Below are 13637 nucleotides of genomic sequence, written 5' to 3' on the forward strand. Positions count from 1 at the left end.
CCCCGGACGACGAGACACATACACTGTACACCTGTACACACGGCCGGCCCCGCGGGGCGGTGCAGTGCATCGGGGGGGCCGCTCCCACCGTCCCCCCGGCCCGGCTCCATCCGCTGCGTCCTGCCGCAGTCCCTGCGCCGCTGTCCCCGGCCGCTGTCACTGCGGGGCGGCGGGGCCCAGCCCGGCGGCGGCCGCCCCCGCCGCGGTGCCCTGCATGGAGGCGCTGGGGCTGAGGGGCTCCGCGCCGCCGGGCTGCGCCTGCTGCAGCTTCTTCTTGTTGATCTTCCTCTCCTTCGCCCGCCTGTTCTGGAACCAGATTTTCACCTGCCGAGAGGTGGACAGGACAGTGAGGGGGACGGTTCGCCGGGGGTGTTATCCCCCTCTCAGGGGCTCCCACCGAGAGCGCATCCCAATCCCGCGCATCCCTGCCCCCGCGCAGCCCGGCCACACGTGGCGTGCATGGGGAGCGCCGCTTTTGGGACAGACCTGCCTCTCCGACAGCCCCAGGTTGGAGGCCAGCTCCGCTTTTCTCCTGATGGTGATGTAGCGGCTGTAGTGAAACTCCTTCTCCAGCTCCAGCCGTTGGTGGTCGGTGTACACGACGCGGTACTTGTCTTTCGTCCTGGTTTTAACTGCGGAGCACAAAGCCAGGGTTGAGAAAGTCAAAGTCAAAGGGCAGAGCCGAGCGCAGCCGTCCTCTCCGCGGCGCAGAGCGATCAGGAACAGCGCGATCCCCCGCTCCCGGGCTCGCTGCCCGCCTCCCCCTGCCCTGGGCTCCGCTGGTTGCAGCAGAGGAGAGAAGTTCCGCAGCTCCCTGGGGACACAGGACATCAATGGGACATCAATGCCAGGTGTGCCGGCGGGCGCAGGCACCCAGCCCCGGCTGCCGGCCCCGGCCCCGCCGCACACCCCTGCCCTGCACGGGGACACCTTTATTGCGCCCTGGCTGCCTTTTGGTTCTGTTTTGTCCTCCCTAGCTACAGCAAACTTCTTACAGAGGAAGAGGAAAAGGAAAAGACAGAAAGAAAAGGCCCGTTCAGGGCACGATGGTTTCGTTTCTGAACGGGAAACAGCGATCTGATGGCTGAGAATCGGGAGCGGCCGCGGGGAGCCACTCGTGAAGCGGCCCAGCTTCCCCTTTTCTGTCAGGGCATGGGGGCTAAAGGGATTTCTCGGGAAGCCTGGAAGTGTGGCGTGCAGCGTTAGAGTTCAAAAAGGCCCAAGCCAACAAACAAACAAAAAACCCCAAACCAAACACCGAAAACCCGACGGAATCCGAAGGCGAATGCCAGCGAGCCGCCGGTGAGAGCGCATCGCCGCAGCCGGTGACCTCCTTTTTTCCCGAGGGTTTCTTGTTTAACTGGTTGTGTCCCCGGCCCTCCCGTTCCCCAGGGAGCCGAGGCGGGGAGTCTCTGCCCCCAAGGTGCTTAATGGCTAGCAGGCTGACTTTGTTCAGGTAAACTCTCCGCAAACCACAACAAAAGCACCCTGTAAAGATACAAGCCTGATCAGAGAAAACTCCCCAGAGCCAGTGAATAGGGAACACAATCCCAAACAATGCAGGACAAGGAGATCTTATCAAAGAAAAACCCTTCTCAAAGCCTTAATGACAGCCACATTCTGTTTGAATTACCACTACTGAACAAATGGCGGCAGGCGCTTTCATCCCCCCAGCCCCGCACATTAACATAAACACTGGCTCCAAAGGCAGAATTTGAATGGAGACAAGGGACCGGCCGCCACCGCACAAGCCCAAACTGTGGGAACGCCACGGGCTGCTGTGGGAAGCGCGGTGGTCCTGTAAGGGTTCCATCGCCACCGGCGCCCGGGACGTGGCAGTGCCGGCGGTCGGCACCGGGGCACCGAGGCTTTGTCCCGGGGCGCGGCGGCCGCAGGCGTAGCCGGGACTCCCGCTCCTCTTCGAGCGGGGTACGCCCGCCGGCCCTGTCGCCGGTCACGCAAGGAGGGGGATGAGAGGGGAATGCCAGAAGTCATTATTTACTGCGAAAGTTGTCATCTTTTTTTTTTTTTTTTTTTTTTTTTTTTTTTTTTTTTGGCCACTACAAATATACAAATATTTATTAAAAAAAAAAATAAAAAGAGATTTAAAAAGAAGAAGAAGAAGGAAAAAATAAAAAAAAAACAGGAAGGAGAAGAGAGGAGATAGTAGCCGTGGAAGGCGTATATCAAAGCGCGGGACACGCATGTCCCCTGGCAGATGTACGGTGGGAATGAAAGAGGGGGTCTGCGGGGGTATTAACATCACAAGGGAGAACGGCGCCGGCTGCGGTCCGGCCCGGCCCGGCAGGGCACGCCCTCGCACGGCCCGGCGCGGCACGGCCCGGCCGGAGGCACGGCCCGGCCCGCAGGGATCGGGCTGGCAAGTGGCCGCCGCTGTTCCTCGGGAGGCCTGGCCGCACGGTGGCCTTAATAAAGGGCAGGCGCCCAGTGACTCAGAAACAAATGCGGAGCGACACCGGCCGATGATTTATATGACTATAATTGGTTATAAAAATCTTCTAAGTGGCTATAAGCAGGAGAGCGGAGCAGTGGGAGCAAGAGCGAGCGTTTCCTCGGGCTCTCGGCCATTCCACTCTGCTCCGCCGGAGCGCACCCCATGGCACTGAGCCCCCGGGACGGCGGCGGCGGCTGCTCACCTCCGGAGCACCGCTCCTGCCGCCGCCGGCCCGGCACTCTGCTGTCGGGAGAGCCCGGCAGCGCCCTTCTCCCGAGGACCGACCCTCGGGCGGCTTTGTTTCGGGGAGCTCTCCCCGGAAAAAAAGCTTTGCGGGGCTGCCCGGTGGCGCCCCGGGGGAACGGTCGGTGGGGCAGCCCCGGCCCGCCCGGCCCCGGCCCGCACTTACCCTGGCTGCTCAGAGGGGGCTGCGCCGGCTTCCTCATCCACTCGCAGAGGCCGCGGCGCTGCCCACCGGGGGAGAGCGGCTCGGGGGCGGCGCTGGCGGCGGCGCCGGCGGCGTTGAGGGGCTGCACGACCCCGGCGGAGCAGTGGGGCGCGGGGCCGGCGTGGTGGTGGTGGGCGTGCGGGTGGTGGTGGTGGTAGTCGGCGGGGCTGTAGGCCACGGGGGCGGCGGGGGAGCCCCCGTTGAGGCCGTGGACGGCGCCGGCGGCCGGCGGAGCCCCTTGGCCATAGGTGCCCCAGTCGTCGCGGAGCGGGGCGGCGTAGGGCGCGGGCCAGGCCGGCCCGGGGGACTGGGCGCCGTCGAGGTTCACGTGGTACCCGCCGTAGTCCGCGTACTGCGGGGCACCGACGAAGTTCTGCGCCGCCAGGTTAAGCCCCCCCGAGTGCCGCACCGGGCCGGGGTACATGGGCCCGTCCTTCTCCAGGAGGTAGCTCACGTACATGCTGGCGGGGCCCCGGCGGCTGCTCTCCGCATGCTGCTCGGGGCTCTCGCCGCGGCGCGCCTGCTGCTGCCTGGGGCCGGGCTGCCCGGGGCGGGGAGGGGGCAGGCGGAGGGGCCGCGGCCCCGCGCTGCGCTCCGCGCTCCTCCGCGCTCCCGGTCCGAATCCAATGGCCGGCAGTCCTTACATGATTAACGATTGTTTACAAGGCTCTATTAGTAATGGCCCAGACACACCAAAGGCAGGTGACGTGGAGAGGCGCTGGGTATATAGCTACTACCCCTAAAAGACGATTTGCATTTAAAAAGATAAGGAGAGGGCAGCGACCTGATCACAGCTAAATATTCAAGCCTTTATTGTTTAAGAGCTTCCTCCTTCCATTGCAACCTGGTGCACTTTAACCTCCAATCACAGGTTCAAAGGATGAAATCAAGAGACTTGCAAAAGACAGAGAGGGAGATCTAAGGGCGAGGGTGGGAATATGGAGCCGTGTATCACGGTGATCTGTAGGCAGCACTTCAGCCATCTCTTCCCTGTGCTTTGGGTGGGGGGGGGGGCTGAGGGGGGGTGGGGGGACGGGGCGGAAGAGGAGGGAGTTTTGATTAAAAATCCACAAAGACGTTTTGTCGTGGTTGTTTTGAGCAACAAACCCCATCGCGACGGCCTACTGCTTTTTGTAAAACGCTTCCCACCCGCTCCTGCTCCCGCTCGGTCGTGGGCAATGAAGGCGAGGTAAGAGGAGAAATCCCCCCCTCCAAGGGCGCTGTCTCCTTCCTCCGCGTGTGCCTGCAGAGCTTCGAGGTGGGGCGCGCCCAGCAGGTCCGGGAAAGGACGAGGACTGAGGGTGCCTTCGTCTAAAACACCCTCTGCCCTCAGAGCCAGGGCTGGAGCGAGGCCGGATGGTTCCTCAAGGAGGGAACTATCCACCTCCTCCCGGAGCTTGTCACCTTACTGGGCGATTCCCTCGTTATAGCTCGGCCGAGCCCGCGGGGAACCCGACGGCTTGTCTCTCCAGGCACGCTCACTTCTTCCCTCCCCAGCTCCTTGGAAACCCTCTGGAAATGCTGGCTCTGGAAGGGCGGCTCCCAAGCAAGCGGCAGCCGGCTCCCCCAGCCCAGCCAGTCCCCTTTGAAGAGGCGACCCCCTCTCAGCTTCCCCCCGCCGCTTTTATGCTTTAACTTTTCACCCTGAGCGGGGACAATGCGAGACGACGTTTGCATATTCGCATCTTTTCCCATGACACAGCGAGGAAACCTTTCACCCGCCGAGAAAAAAAAATGGATGGGGACGGGAACGTCCCCCCGTTTTCCCAGCACTTTTCGCCCGAGCAGCGCAGCACCGTCTCAGCCATTCTCACCGGCTCTCCCGGTCCCTTGGGGCGGCGGCGGCTCGCTCCTACCGGGACTCCCCAGGCGGGCCCCGCGCTGCCCCTGACCCCCGTGTCCCGTGTGTTACACACGGAGATCCGCGCGGTCGTGTCCCAAGGGTGCTTTTCCTTCCACGTGGGTGGCTGTTCTGCACACCGAGGAGTGTCGCTGAGACCGGGCGTCTCGCAGCTGATGAGGGCGGATTTCAGCTCTGCAAAGGCAGATATCCCGAACCCACTCTCCGAAAATCTCCCTCTCCTTCCCCCCCATCCTGTCGTTCCCTTGGCGCTGAGCGTGGGGCTGACGTGGAGCCATGCTTTAACTCCAGCCTGGGTAACTCAGTGACCTCTCTTAAAACGTCCCAAGAGATTCTTTGTCAGTGGCCCTAGGACACCAGGACGCTCAAGTAGAAAAGGATGGAGCATTTCTCCTTGGGGAGAGGCCACAGACGGCCCTCTTGGAGTCGCTGTGGGTGTCCCGGATGCGAGGAACAGGGAATCCCCACCCTGCACATAGCCGGGAATGCTCGTGCCCCCGCCGTCACTTGTTCGCGGGCTGTCGCAGGCGGCCGCCGTCGCGACACTACGATAGCAGCAGCACAGCAGCAGGGATGCAGAGATGCCTGCCAGACGCCTTCTCCGGAGGGAATTTCTTTCTATGTTGCCTCTTCGCACCGTGACACTTTTCCCCTCGCCCCGACGGTGAGGTAGCGAGGAGGGGGGAGCGGGGCTTGGAGCTCCCAGCGCTGTCTGAACAGGAGACTGAAATGTCACTCTGGAAAGGAAAGGCTGTGTCCCTTCGATGTAATCGCCTCTCCCGATAAGCACCGACACAGCCGATCTATGCAGATGTGAATTTGATGATGCCATAAACGGAGAAAGGGGCCATTAAAACGACAAAACTCTGGACACCTTGTAATAAAACGCACTACAACCCTGACCAACCCCGAAACAGCCCGATTCCGTGTCTAAGGCTCCATCAGTGAACCGCTGGCAGCCAGGTGGCAGCTTTTTGGGGTGAGACCATATGCCAGCCCGAGCTGGCAGCGCTGGGGGCCGTCGGCCGCGGGATCGGATGAGAGTCTCGGAGCTTCTGTGAAGGAACAGGATGGGGCTGCAGTGAAGGAACAGGATAAGGCTCCGGGTCAGCTCCGCGACTACCTGGAATGATAGCCAGAGCGCTGCTCCTCTATTTTACCATTCTGACAGTGATCCCAGTTGCCCCACCAGTACTGTGAGGACTTGGGAAGACCGGGCCCCACCAGCCGTACCCTAACAGGGGTCGGGGCGCGAGATGGGGACGGGTCCCGCTTCCCCGCAGAAAAACGCTTCGGAACATCCTCCGCCGCCGCGCAGCTGCTCCCCGGACGCGACTCATGGCAGCTGGTGGGGATGGGGACACGCTGCCGAGGGACATTCTTGTCTTAAAATATGAGGGATCCCGATCCACCCCTAGATGCCTTTGAGGCCCTTCGGGCTTCTTTTCGCTGTGATTGGCACAGGATTTGTCCCCCCTCCGGCCCTATCCAGCTACCGGGGCTTCTCAAGGAGGCTGGGGAGAGAGGATATACCTCTCGGCCGGGTTCACCCCTTTTCTCCCCTCCGTTCTGCCTGCTCCCTCTCCGCTTTCGCCTCGGGTTTTCCCGCCAGCTCCGGCCCAGAGCTGCAGACCACGGGGAGGAGCAGGGACTCTGGGACCAGACCCCCACATGGGAGCGTGGGCGAAAGCCTCTTTGCTTCCCTCGGTAATTTTCCTATTTCGTTAGGTCCTGAGTGGGGAACTGAGACCCAACGCCTCTCAAGCTGACAAGTGCCTGCTGGGGGACACCTTTCGCAGGGAACTCTCTTCCCCCGCCCCTCCACGCTGACCTGGATATTTACCCCGCAGGGCTGTTTCACCCAGGGCTGCCTCCTGGGCAGACGCTGGGCTCCCCGCCTTCCTCCTTCAGCCTCAGCCTTACTGCTCGATCTGAAAAAACAATTTCCGACACCATTGCGGGGAGAGTCCTGGCAGCGGAGTGGCAGTGCCGGGGCAGGGCGCTGGTGCCCTGGTGCCCGCTGCCGGGCCCTCGGACCCCGGGCAGGCGTGCTCGTGTCCGGAGCGGACACCTCGGTTCGGGGCCGGCGCTCATCGCCGCCTCGGGCCACGGGGCTAGCGCGGACTCGGGGATAATGGGTCGGGCAGCACAGCACGAGGACTCCCGTCCCGGGTCCGAGACGTCTCCGTAAGCTCCGGGAAGGGCCGAGCGCTGCGCAGCGCCCGCGATCCCTCCTCCACAGACTGCTCCCACTCCGCGAGACCCCTGCGGGGATGCGGACTCACTGTCTTTATTTCTACTAGTTTTGTGGTTTAAATAATTTATTTTTCCTGTGATTTAGAAGAATATCCGGGTGGGATACGTGGGTGATCTTCCCGTCTCCCTCTACATTAACAACACGGAGCCGAAGAGTTGTTTGCCAGGGAAAAAAAAAAAAAAAAAAAAAAAAAAAAGGCCCGCTGAAAGCCCTTTAGCGGCCATGGAGAGAGAAGGGAAGGAGGAATCGTGTGTTAGTTAGTCCGACCTGTGGAATTTATGACTCCCCCTAAGCACAGACATGATAAGGACTTAGAAAACATCTTGGATCTTTTCAAGCCGGCAGCCCCCTGAGGCTTTGATGTAGATTACCTTGCAGAATAACCCAATACTTTTATCGTGGGGTTGATACTCGTCTTGTTTAAGCACATGCCTCTAGGAGGGGGTTAGATGCCGAGCGCTCGCTCCCGAGCGGATTCGCGTTGCTGGGAAGAAAGCAGACGGGGAGGGAAGGTGGCACCTTGTGCTTGGCCGGGGCGCACGGGCCACGGGCCGGCCCTGCCTCTTTGCGCAGGTGCTGCCAGGCCTGAGTCCACAGGGCCCTGCTCCCCTTCAGGGAACGGGAACGTAAACAGAGAAGAAGGAAAAAAGTCGTACGATACGCCAGAGGCTTCTGCAGCCAGAAGCTGGTGAGGGTGTTCCCAGCCTCCCAGATCCAGTGGCTGGCACACCTCTGCTGGCCAAGGAAACAGCCTTGGTCGGATTTTAATTTATTGCATTTCTTCACTTGACTTTACCTTACTTTATTATCCCTTTTTAAGTGTCCCGGAGGAAGAAGGCCGCCCCAGGGCTGCCTGCAGAGCGCTTGTGCCCGGCCCCGCTGGCGTGTCCCGGTCACGGGAGCCGTGAGTCAGCCGGCAGCGCGCACCCGACGGCGCGGGCGGTCCCTTCCAGGGAGGGGAGCCCAGGGCTCGGCTGCTGTCCCCCCTGCCCCCCAAGAACACCCCCCGCCCACCCACGGACGCCCCGCGCAGCACGCAGGGCCACTGTTATCTTCCCCGGGATACAGCGGGAGCGCGGTGCTCCCCAGTCTCACGACCTCGGCTTTGAGGCACGGCCGGCTCGGGAAACGGAGGCAGAGATCGCCTCCCGGTCTCCAGTCCTCGCCCATGTCATTCCCCGGGACACTGCGAGCCCCGGCACAGCTGGTGGGACGGAACCACTAACGCGAGTGTTGTCTCCCGTGCCAAGCAAAACACCGAATCTGAGCTGTAAAATGGTTTGCACACATTTGTTACCAGTGTGCCTGCCCCCGAGCTATCTCCCCCTCCCAGGGGCAGTCCGAAGGCTGATGCCCTCACTGTTTTCCTCACCGATTAATTTTCTACGTTTCCCAGCTCTGAAGCCTTAGCAGGGAGGTGATGCACGCCCCTCGGGGGTGTTGTCCCCATCTCCACCACACATGGGCTAGTAGTGCTGATTTTCCCCACCATCCACTCTGCTCCAGGCCCTTCCATGACAAGATGTTGTGGAGTGGCTGCCCCACACCTCTGCCTCCCTCAGCCTTTTGTTCCGTGGCAAGCTCAGTCCTATAAACCCCTTCAGTGAGCAGGGCACAGGGTGTTGCTGACCCGTGTAGATGGTTTGCTGTTTGCAAGACCATAATTGTACACATCCCTGAAGGGCAATGGTGCTCTGTTGATAATATTTCATGCTAGCAAATGTGAGAATCCACTTCTCTGTCCAAAAGCAGAGAAGTGCCAAGTGCTTCTTTGTCCTGGCAGGGAGCAGGTCAAGGCTCCCACATGGGACCCTTCCTTATCATGGGGATGTAGGAAGGCAGAAGAAGACTCACCTTTCTCCCCGGACAAACCTTTACCCTCCAACCCAAAACCTTAGTCCTTCTGGCTCCAAGGAGAAACTGGTACCTTACTGCTCTCCATTGTCTCACATTTCCTCCCAGCTATTTTATTCCAGTTCCCGAGGAGGAAGAGGAGTTTGTTTCTGATCTGAAAAGAAGCCTCAAAAGGAGCTGAAGGTAGGGCCAGGCAGACCCAGAGCCATCTGTGGCCCATACTCCTCTCCCCCACACTCTCCTCCATGACTCAGCTCCCAGGGACCAGCCCAGCACTCCTCAGTTTAGCCTCAGCCCTTCCTCACCCAGGGCAACCCTACACACAGGAGGCTTTTCCAAAAGAGAACCCAGTACACATCACGTAGTTACTTCTCCGGGAGAAATACGTTGGAAAGTAGAGCAAGGCATCTCTTTCTTTTTATGATCTGAAGCCTCCAAGCCTCCTCTGAAGACAAGGCAGCCACAGCACTTATCATTAGAAGTAACTTCTGGATTTTCTTCAGCCAGAAGATGTGTAGAGCATGGAGGGAGATGAATTCCAGTGTGCCTGGAAAGAGGCTTCTCCGGGAAGCCAAAACTAAGTGTCAAAACTTAGCTGTGGTGCAAAGGATCGTGAGCAGGTGTAGGCAATACATGGCAGCAGGAGTGCGTCACTGTCAGCTTCTCCTGTCTGTTTTTATCCAGCTAAGCAATGTTTAAATGAAGTGGATCCCACGCCAGTCTTTATGTGCCTCTGTGGAGGTGACCGCAGGAGGACCACCACTTTTTCACCTCTCTCCACAAACAGGTCTTCAGAATTCCTTCTCAGATGAGATCTGACTCAGATTGTGCCCCAGGGCACCTACGCTTCTTCTGGGAGTGTTACTCTGTCAGTTTTCTGGCACAGCCTTAAACACGTAAATTTTAATCTGTCAGTGACCTATAAAGCAGGATCCCTGCCCTAGCAGCTGCACTATTTATCTCATTACAAAGCATTTCAGGAAGCATGAATCTAGCCCAGGCCTCAGACAACCTGCCTGGAAGGACTCCTGCTGGGTCATTCTGTAGTGCTGGGATGTTCACTGAAGGTGAGAAGAAGCTGGGCTCAGGTTCCAGCTCTTTCTGAAGCCATTTGAGGCCTTGAGGCTTTCTCAACCACAGATCTGGATGGGTCTTTTTTTTTTTTTTTTTTTTTTTTAAAAAAAAAAAAGAAAAAAAAAGAAAAAAAAAAGAAAAGCTGTTCTTCTTTGCATGGTCTAATTAATTTGATGCAGAAGGGAAAGTGGCAGAATGGAAGCCTGGGCTCTGAGCCATTGAGCACTTGAGCTAATTCTGTGTCTGAAAGAAGGGGGCTGAGATTTGGTGTATCCAGCTCCATGGGATCCACTCATCTTCACTATACTTTGGTTTTTTGCTCCTGAAATAATTTCCAGCAGAATTTTTGACTCTTAAAACATAACCTGTCTGCAAATAGCTCTGGAGCAATTATGACCTTGGATTTCTTCATCACCTTTCACAGTGTCCTCCATGAACACGTGAGCTGAAAGCCGCTGCTAGCATCCACGACAGGGTCGCTTCTGCTCTTCTCTTCTGGCCTAACACATGGTTAGTCCCAGCTTCTCTTAGAGGGACCCACGGAGCCCATCCCAGGTACCCCAAACCCGAAAGCACCTGCAGTTTCTCTCCGTCGGGACAGAGATGGGTCTCTTACCGTTTTGTTCCCTGCTGCCTGCGACACAGGGACACCGGTTGTTTGGGAAAACGCCCGGGGGGCAGAATGGTTTGTGCGGTGCTGGGTTCATCCCATCGGTGCTACGAGGTTTTGGCTGGGGGGTCCTTTTGACCGACCCCCTCCCCCCAGCCGTGCCCTCGGGGTCTCTCTCCTGCGGCTCCGGAGCACACCCCGCGGCGGGCCCGAGCGGCTGTGCGGCGCTCCAGCCCCGCTCCTGGCTCCCGGCGCGGCCCGGCCGTGCGCGCCCGGCAGCCGCGGTGGCGGAGCTCCACCTAGCGCCGCAGGAGCCGCAGGAGCGGGGACCGACAGCTCCTCGGCGCCGGGCTGATCCCTCCATCGGCGCTCCTGCAGGCAGAGGGGAGGGAAAATCCCGGCAGCTTCCCCAGCGCCGTCCGGCCTTTCGGCTGGCGCTGTCAAATTGTATTTCTTCTTGTTTCTGTTACTGTTACGGGGGAGAGGTCAAATGTCCTTTGCCCGTCAGTGCTTTCAATTGGCCTCAACCCTTCTACTGCTCTTCTTCCCGGATTAATGATTACTGAATCGTTGTCGGTCTGTGCCTAACTTAAGGCATCCACCTTAGACTGAAGGCATCTCTGCTGGAGATCTTCAAACAAGCTTAACTCTCTCCTTTCACTACGAGGGGAAATCATCACTTTCTCTTGACAACGTGCTTCTGGAGGCACAGATTAGGGGTCTGGATCCTAATGAGAGAAAGGTGGGCAGTTCCCTTCAAGAATCACGAAGCTGATCCCTAAACAGCACTGTCTGCCAAAGCCTCAGGAATGGACCACCTCTTTGCTAAGTTGAGTTGGAAGCATCCTGGAAAAAAAAAAGTCCTAAAAGAAATTATTTTTCATTCAATACTTCCCGTAGCTTTGCTCCATCCATCTCTCTCTCTCTTTTTTTTTTTTTTTTTTTTTTTTTTTTTTTTTTTTTTTTTTTTTTTTTTTTGTGGAGAAGAAGATGCACAACTGCCCACACGCTCAGCCCTTACAGGAGGGTTTTCCTGGTGGATGCTCTTCCTCACAGAGTGCTGTGTTGCCTGAGCTGCTTTTCATGAGTGAATCATGAGAAGTTGTACTTGCTCCAAGGCTCTCTATTTGACTTTACATTCCCAAGTCTCATCTCAGAAGAGATGATGGGCCCAGATGATCCACATCTGTCACCTTGGTTTTTCTGAGTTTTTAAAAGCCTTTTGATTGTTCATAAGATGGAGTCAGACCTTTTAGCTTCTGTACAATATTAGGAGCAGTTTTTGCCTTTTCTCACACATGTAACATAAACGAATCCTTTGTTTTTCATTCTCTGTCCTTTGTTTGCATATTTCTAACCTGAAAACAATTGTAACTGACAGCTGGTCTGGCCATTCGGCTGGGAGGTGAAAACTCCAGAAGCCAATCCACTGCCAGACCCACAAATGTATAAAAAGTAAGAAATAAACGGGCAGAGGGGCTCTGGGCTTGGCTCAGCCTTGGGCTCTCTCGGAGGAACGTCTCTGCTCTGCAAAATCTCTTGTCTCTGTGTGGTTGCTTTGCGTGTCCCGATCACACACGTCCTGTTCTTTTCAAGCCTCGTGGATAAACATGTGACACAATACCCTGGCATGTTTTTAAGCACATGGGATTCCCATCTGCTCCTTTTTTAGCCAAGTTTGCATCTGCTTAGTTTCTAGAGCCAGCCTGGCCTGAAAGTGACCAGTTCAGTTTTAGGTTCCTCTAAATTTGAAGGCTGAAATTTGTCTGCACAAGATGCTCAAATCCTACTGTCCAGCCACTGCAGGCTGTGTGCTAACAGTGCTGAACAGTGACATCTTGCAGATGTACACTTCCAAACTGTTATGGGGATGTTAAAAATAATATACGTTCTCCAGAGAATGCAATGTTAAAATTTATTTCTGTCTAAATATCTCCAAATTGTTCTTCAGCAGTTTGCATCTGATTAAAAAAATGATGATTCACTGGCAATTATTAACAACATTAACAAAAATATACAAATCATAATCACTGTATTACAACATTATTTTCAGACAGTGTTAGTAAAGAGCAGCTCAGTTTCTGTGATAACATATACTAACCCAACAGTTACTAATTTATAAGACACGCCTCTGAAAAATCCTGACTGAAGTTAGCACCTTGTAAAATGTAAAAGAAGAAAAAACCATTAATCAAAATATTCTCATCTTGATCCATTGTGATATAGACAAATGTATCCTATCAGTCATGAGGAAAGTTGCATTTAGAAATTCCTAAACCTTATAATGAAAATAGCTGTGTTTTTAACTATACTGAAAACATATCAAGCCTCTGGGTACTGTCCTGAGAGTCTGTGAGAAAGACAGATAGACATACTTTCATTTTAGTGCAGCAGTGTTCATACACCCAGGCTGAATTCTGTGGGTTTGGAGTGAAGTGATGATAATACACTCCTAAATTACAGAACATAATTTCTTCGAAATTAAACATTCTTTTATTTGCTACTAAAACACACAAAGCGGCATTAATGGAATTAGCTGTAATTCAGCTGAAGTGAGATTTACAGCTGGTGACTGCCACCTGGATTTTCCAGGCCAGGGAGGTAGAAGGTTATCTCCAAATATCACTCCTCCTGGTTACTTTAGATGCTTATTTTAGGTAGAAAGGAAGCCCTCACAGTGAGTGCCCATCTCTCAACAGCAGTTGCAGAATGTAGCCTGGCTGAGTAGAGGCCACACAAGTGACCAAATCTTGCTAAAATGAGCTCACCTGAACCGAACACCCATCAGCTACTTCACAGCCATAGAGATGTCCAGGGTAAGAGAGTTACACTCAATCAAATTACGAGCTCCTTCTAAAACAAGATTGATGGAACTGTAAAATTTGGACATCTAAAACTGGTGACTCCAATGGGTTTTTTTTTCCCCAACACTCCCTGACATTTGGAGATGAAGATGTGAATGGCACTTCTGGGAATCACACCAGCTCTCTTTAGCTGCATAGTTTAGCTGCCTGTAAACATTGACTAAAAAAATGTGGATTCTTCCATGTTTGCTTGCAATGCAGCAAGAACAGTATG

At 55.8% G+C, this 13637-nt stretch overlaps 1 protein-coding gene across 1 annotated transcript; it reads right to left on the reverse strand.

Moving 5' to 3' along the window:
• Window positions 1–156: 156 nt before the first annotated feature.
• On the reverse strand, window positions 157–3363 carry CDX2 (caudal type homeobox 2). The gene is made up of 3 exons (XM_040056528.1): window positions 2865–3363; window positions 487–632; window positions 157–324 (listed from the first exon to the last, which is right to left on the reverse strand). Exons 1-3 carry the CDS (start codon window positions 3361–3363, stop codon window positions 157–159), a joined length of 813 nt encoding a protein of 270 aa, XP_039912462.1.
• Between the last annotated feature and the right edge of the window lie 10274 nt (window positions 3364–13637).

The sequence above is a fragment of the Hirundo rustica genome, chromosome 2, assembly GCF_015227805.2.
Source record: "Hirundo rustica isolate bHirRus1 chromosome 2, bHirRus1.pri.v3, whole genome shotgun sequence".
Classification (NCBI taxonomy): Eukaryota; Metazoa; Chordata; class Aves; order Passeriformes; family Hirundinidae; genus Hirundo; species Hirundo rustica.

Excerpts from the sequence above, each read along its gene's own strand:
- CDX2 (XM_040056528.1), bottom strand. The coding sequence starts at position 3,363 with ATGTACGTGAGCTACCTCCTGGAGAAGGACGGGCCCATGTACCCCGGC. Across the intron at positions 633-2,864 it reads GCCCCCTCTGAGCAGCCAGG|TTAAAACCAGGACGAAAGAC; the intron begins GTAAGTGCGGGC and ends TGTGCTCCGCAG. Across the intron at positions 325-486 it reads TGGGGCTGTCGGAGAGGCAG|GTGAAAATCTGGTTCCAGAA; the intron begins GTCTGTCCCAAA and ends ACCTCTCGGCAG.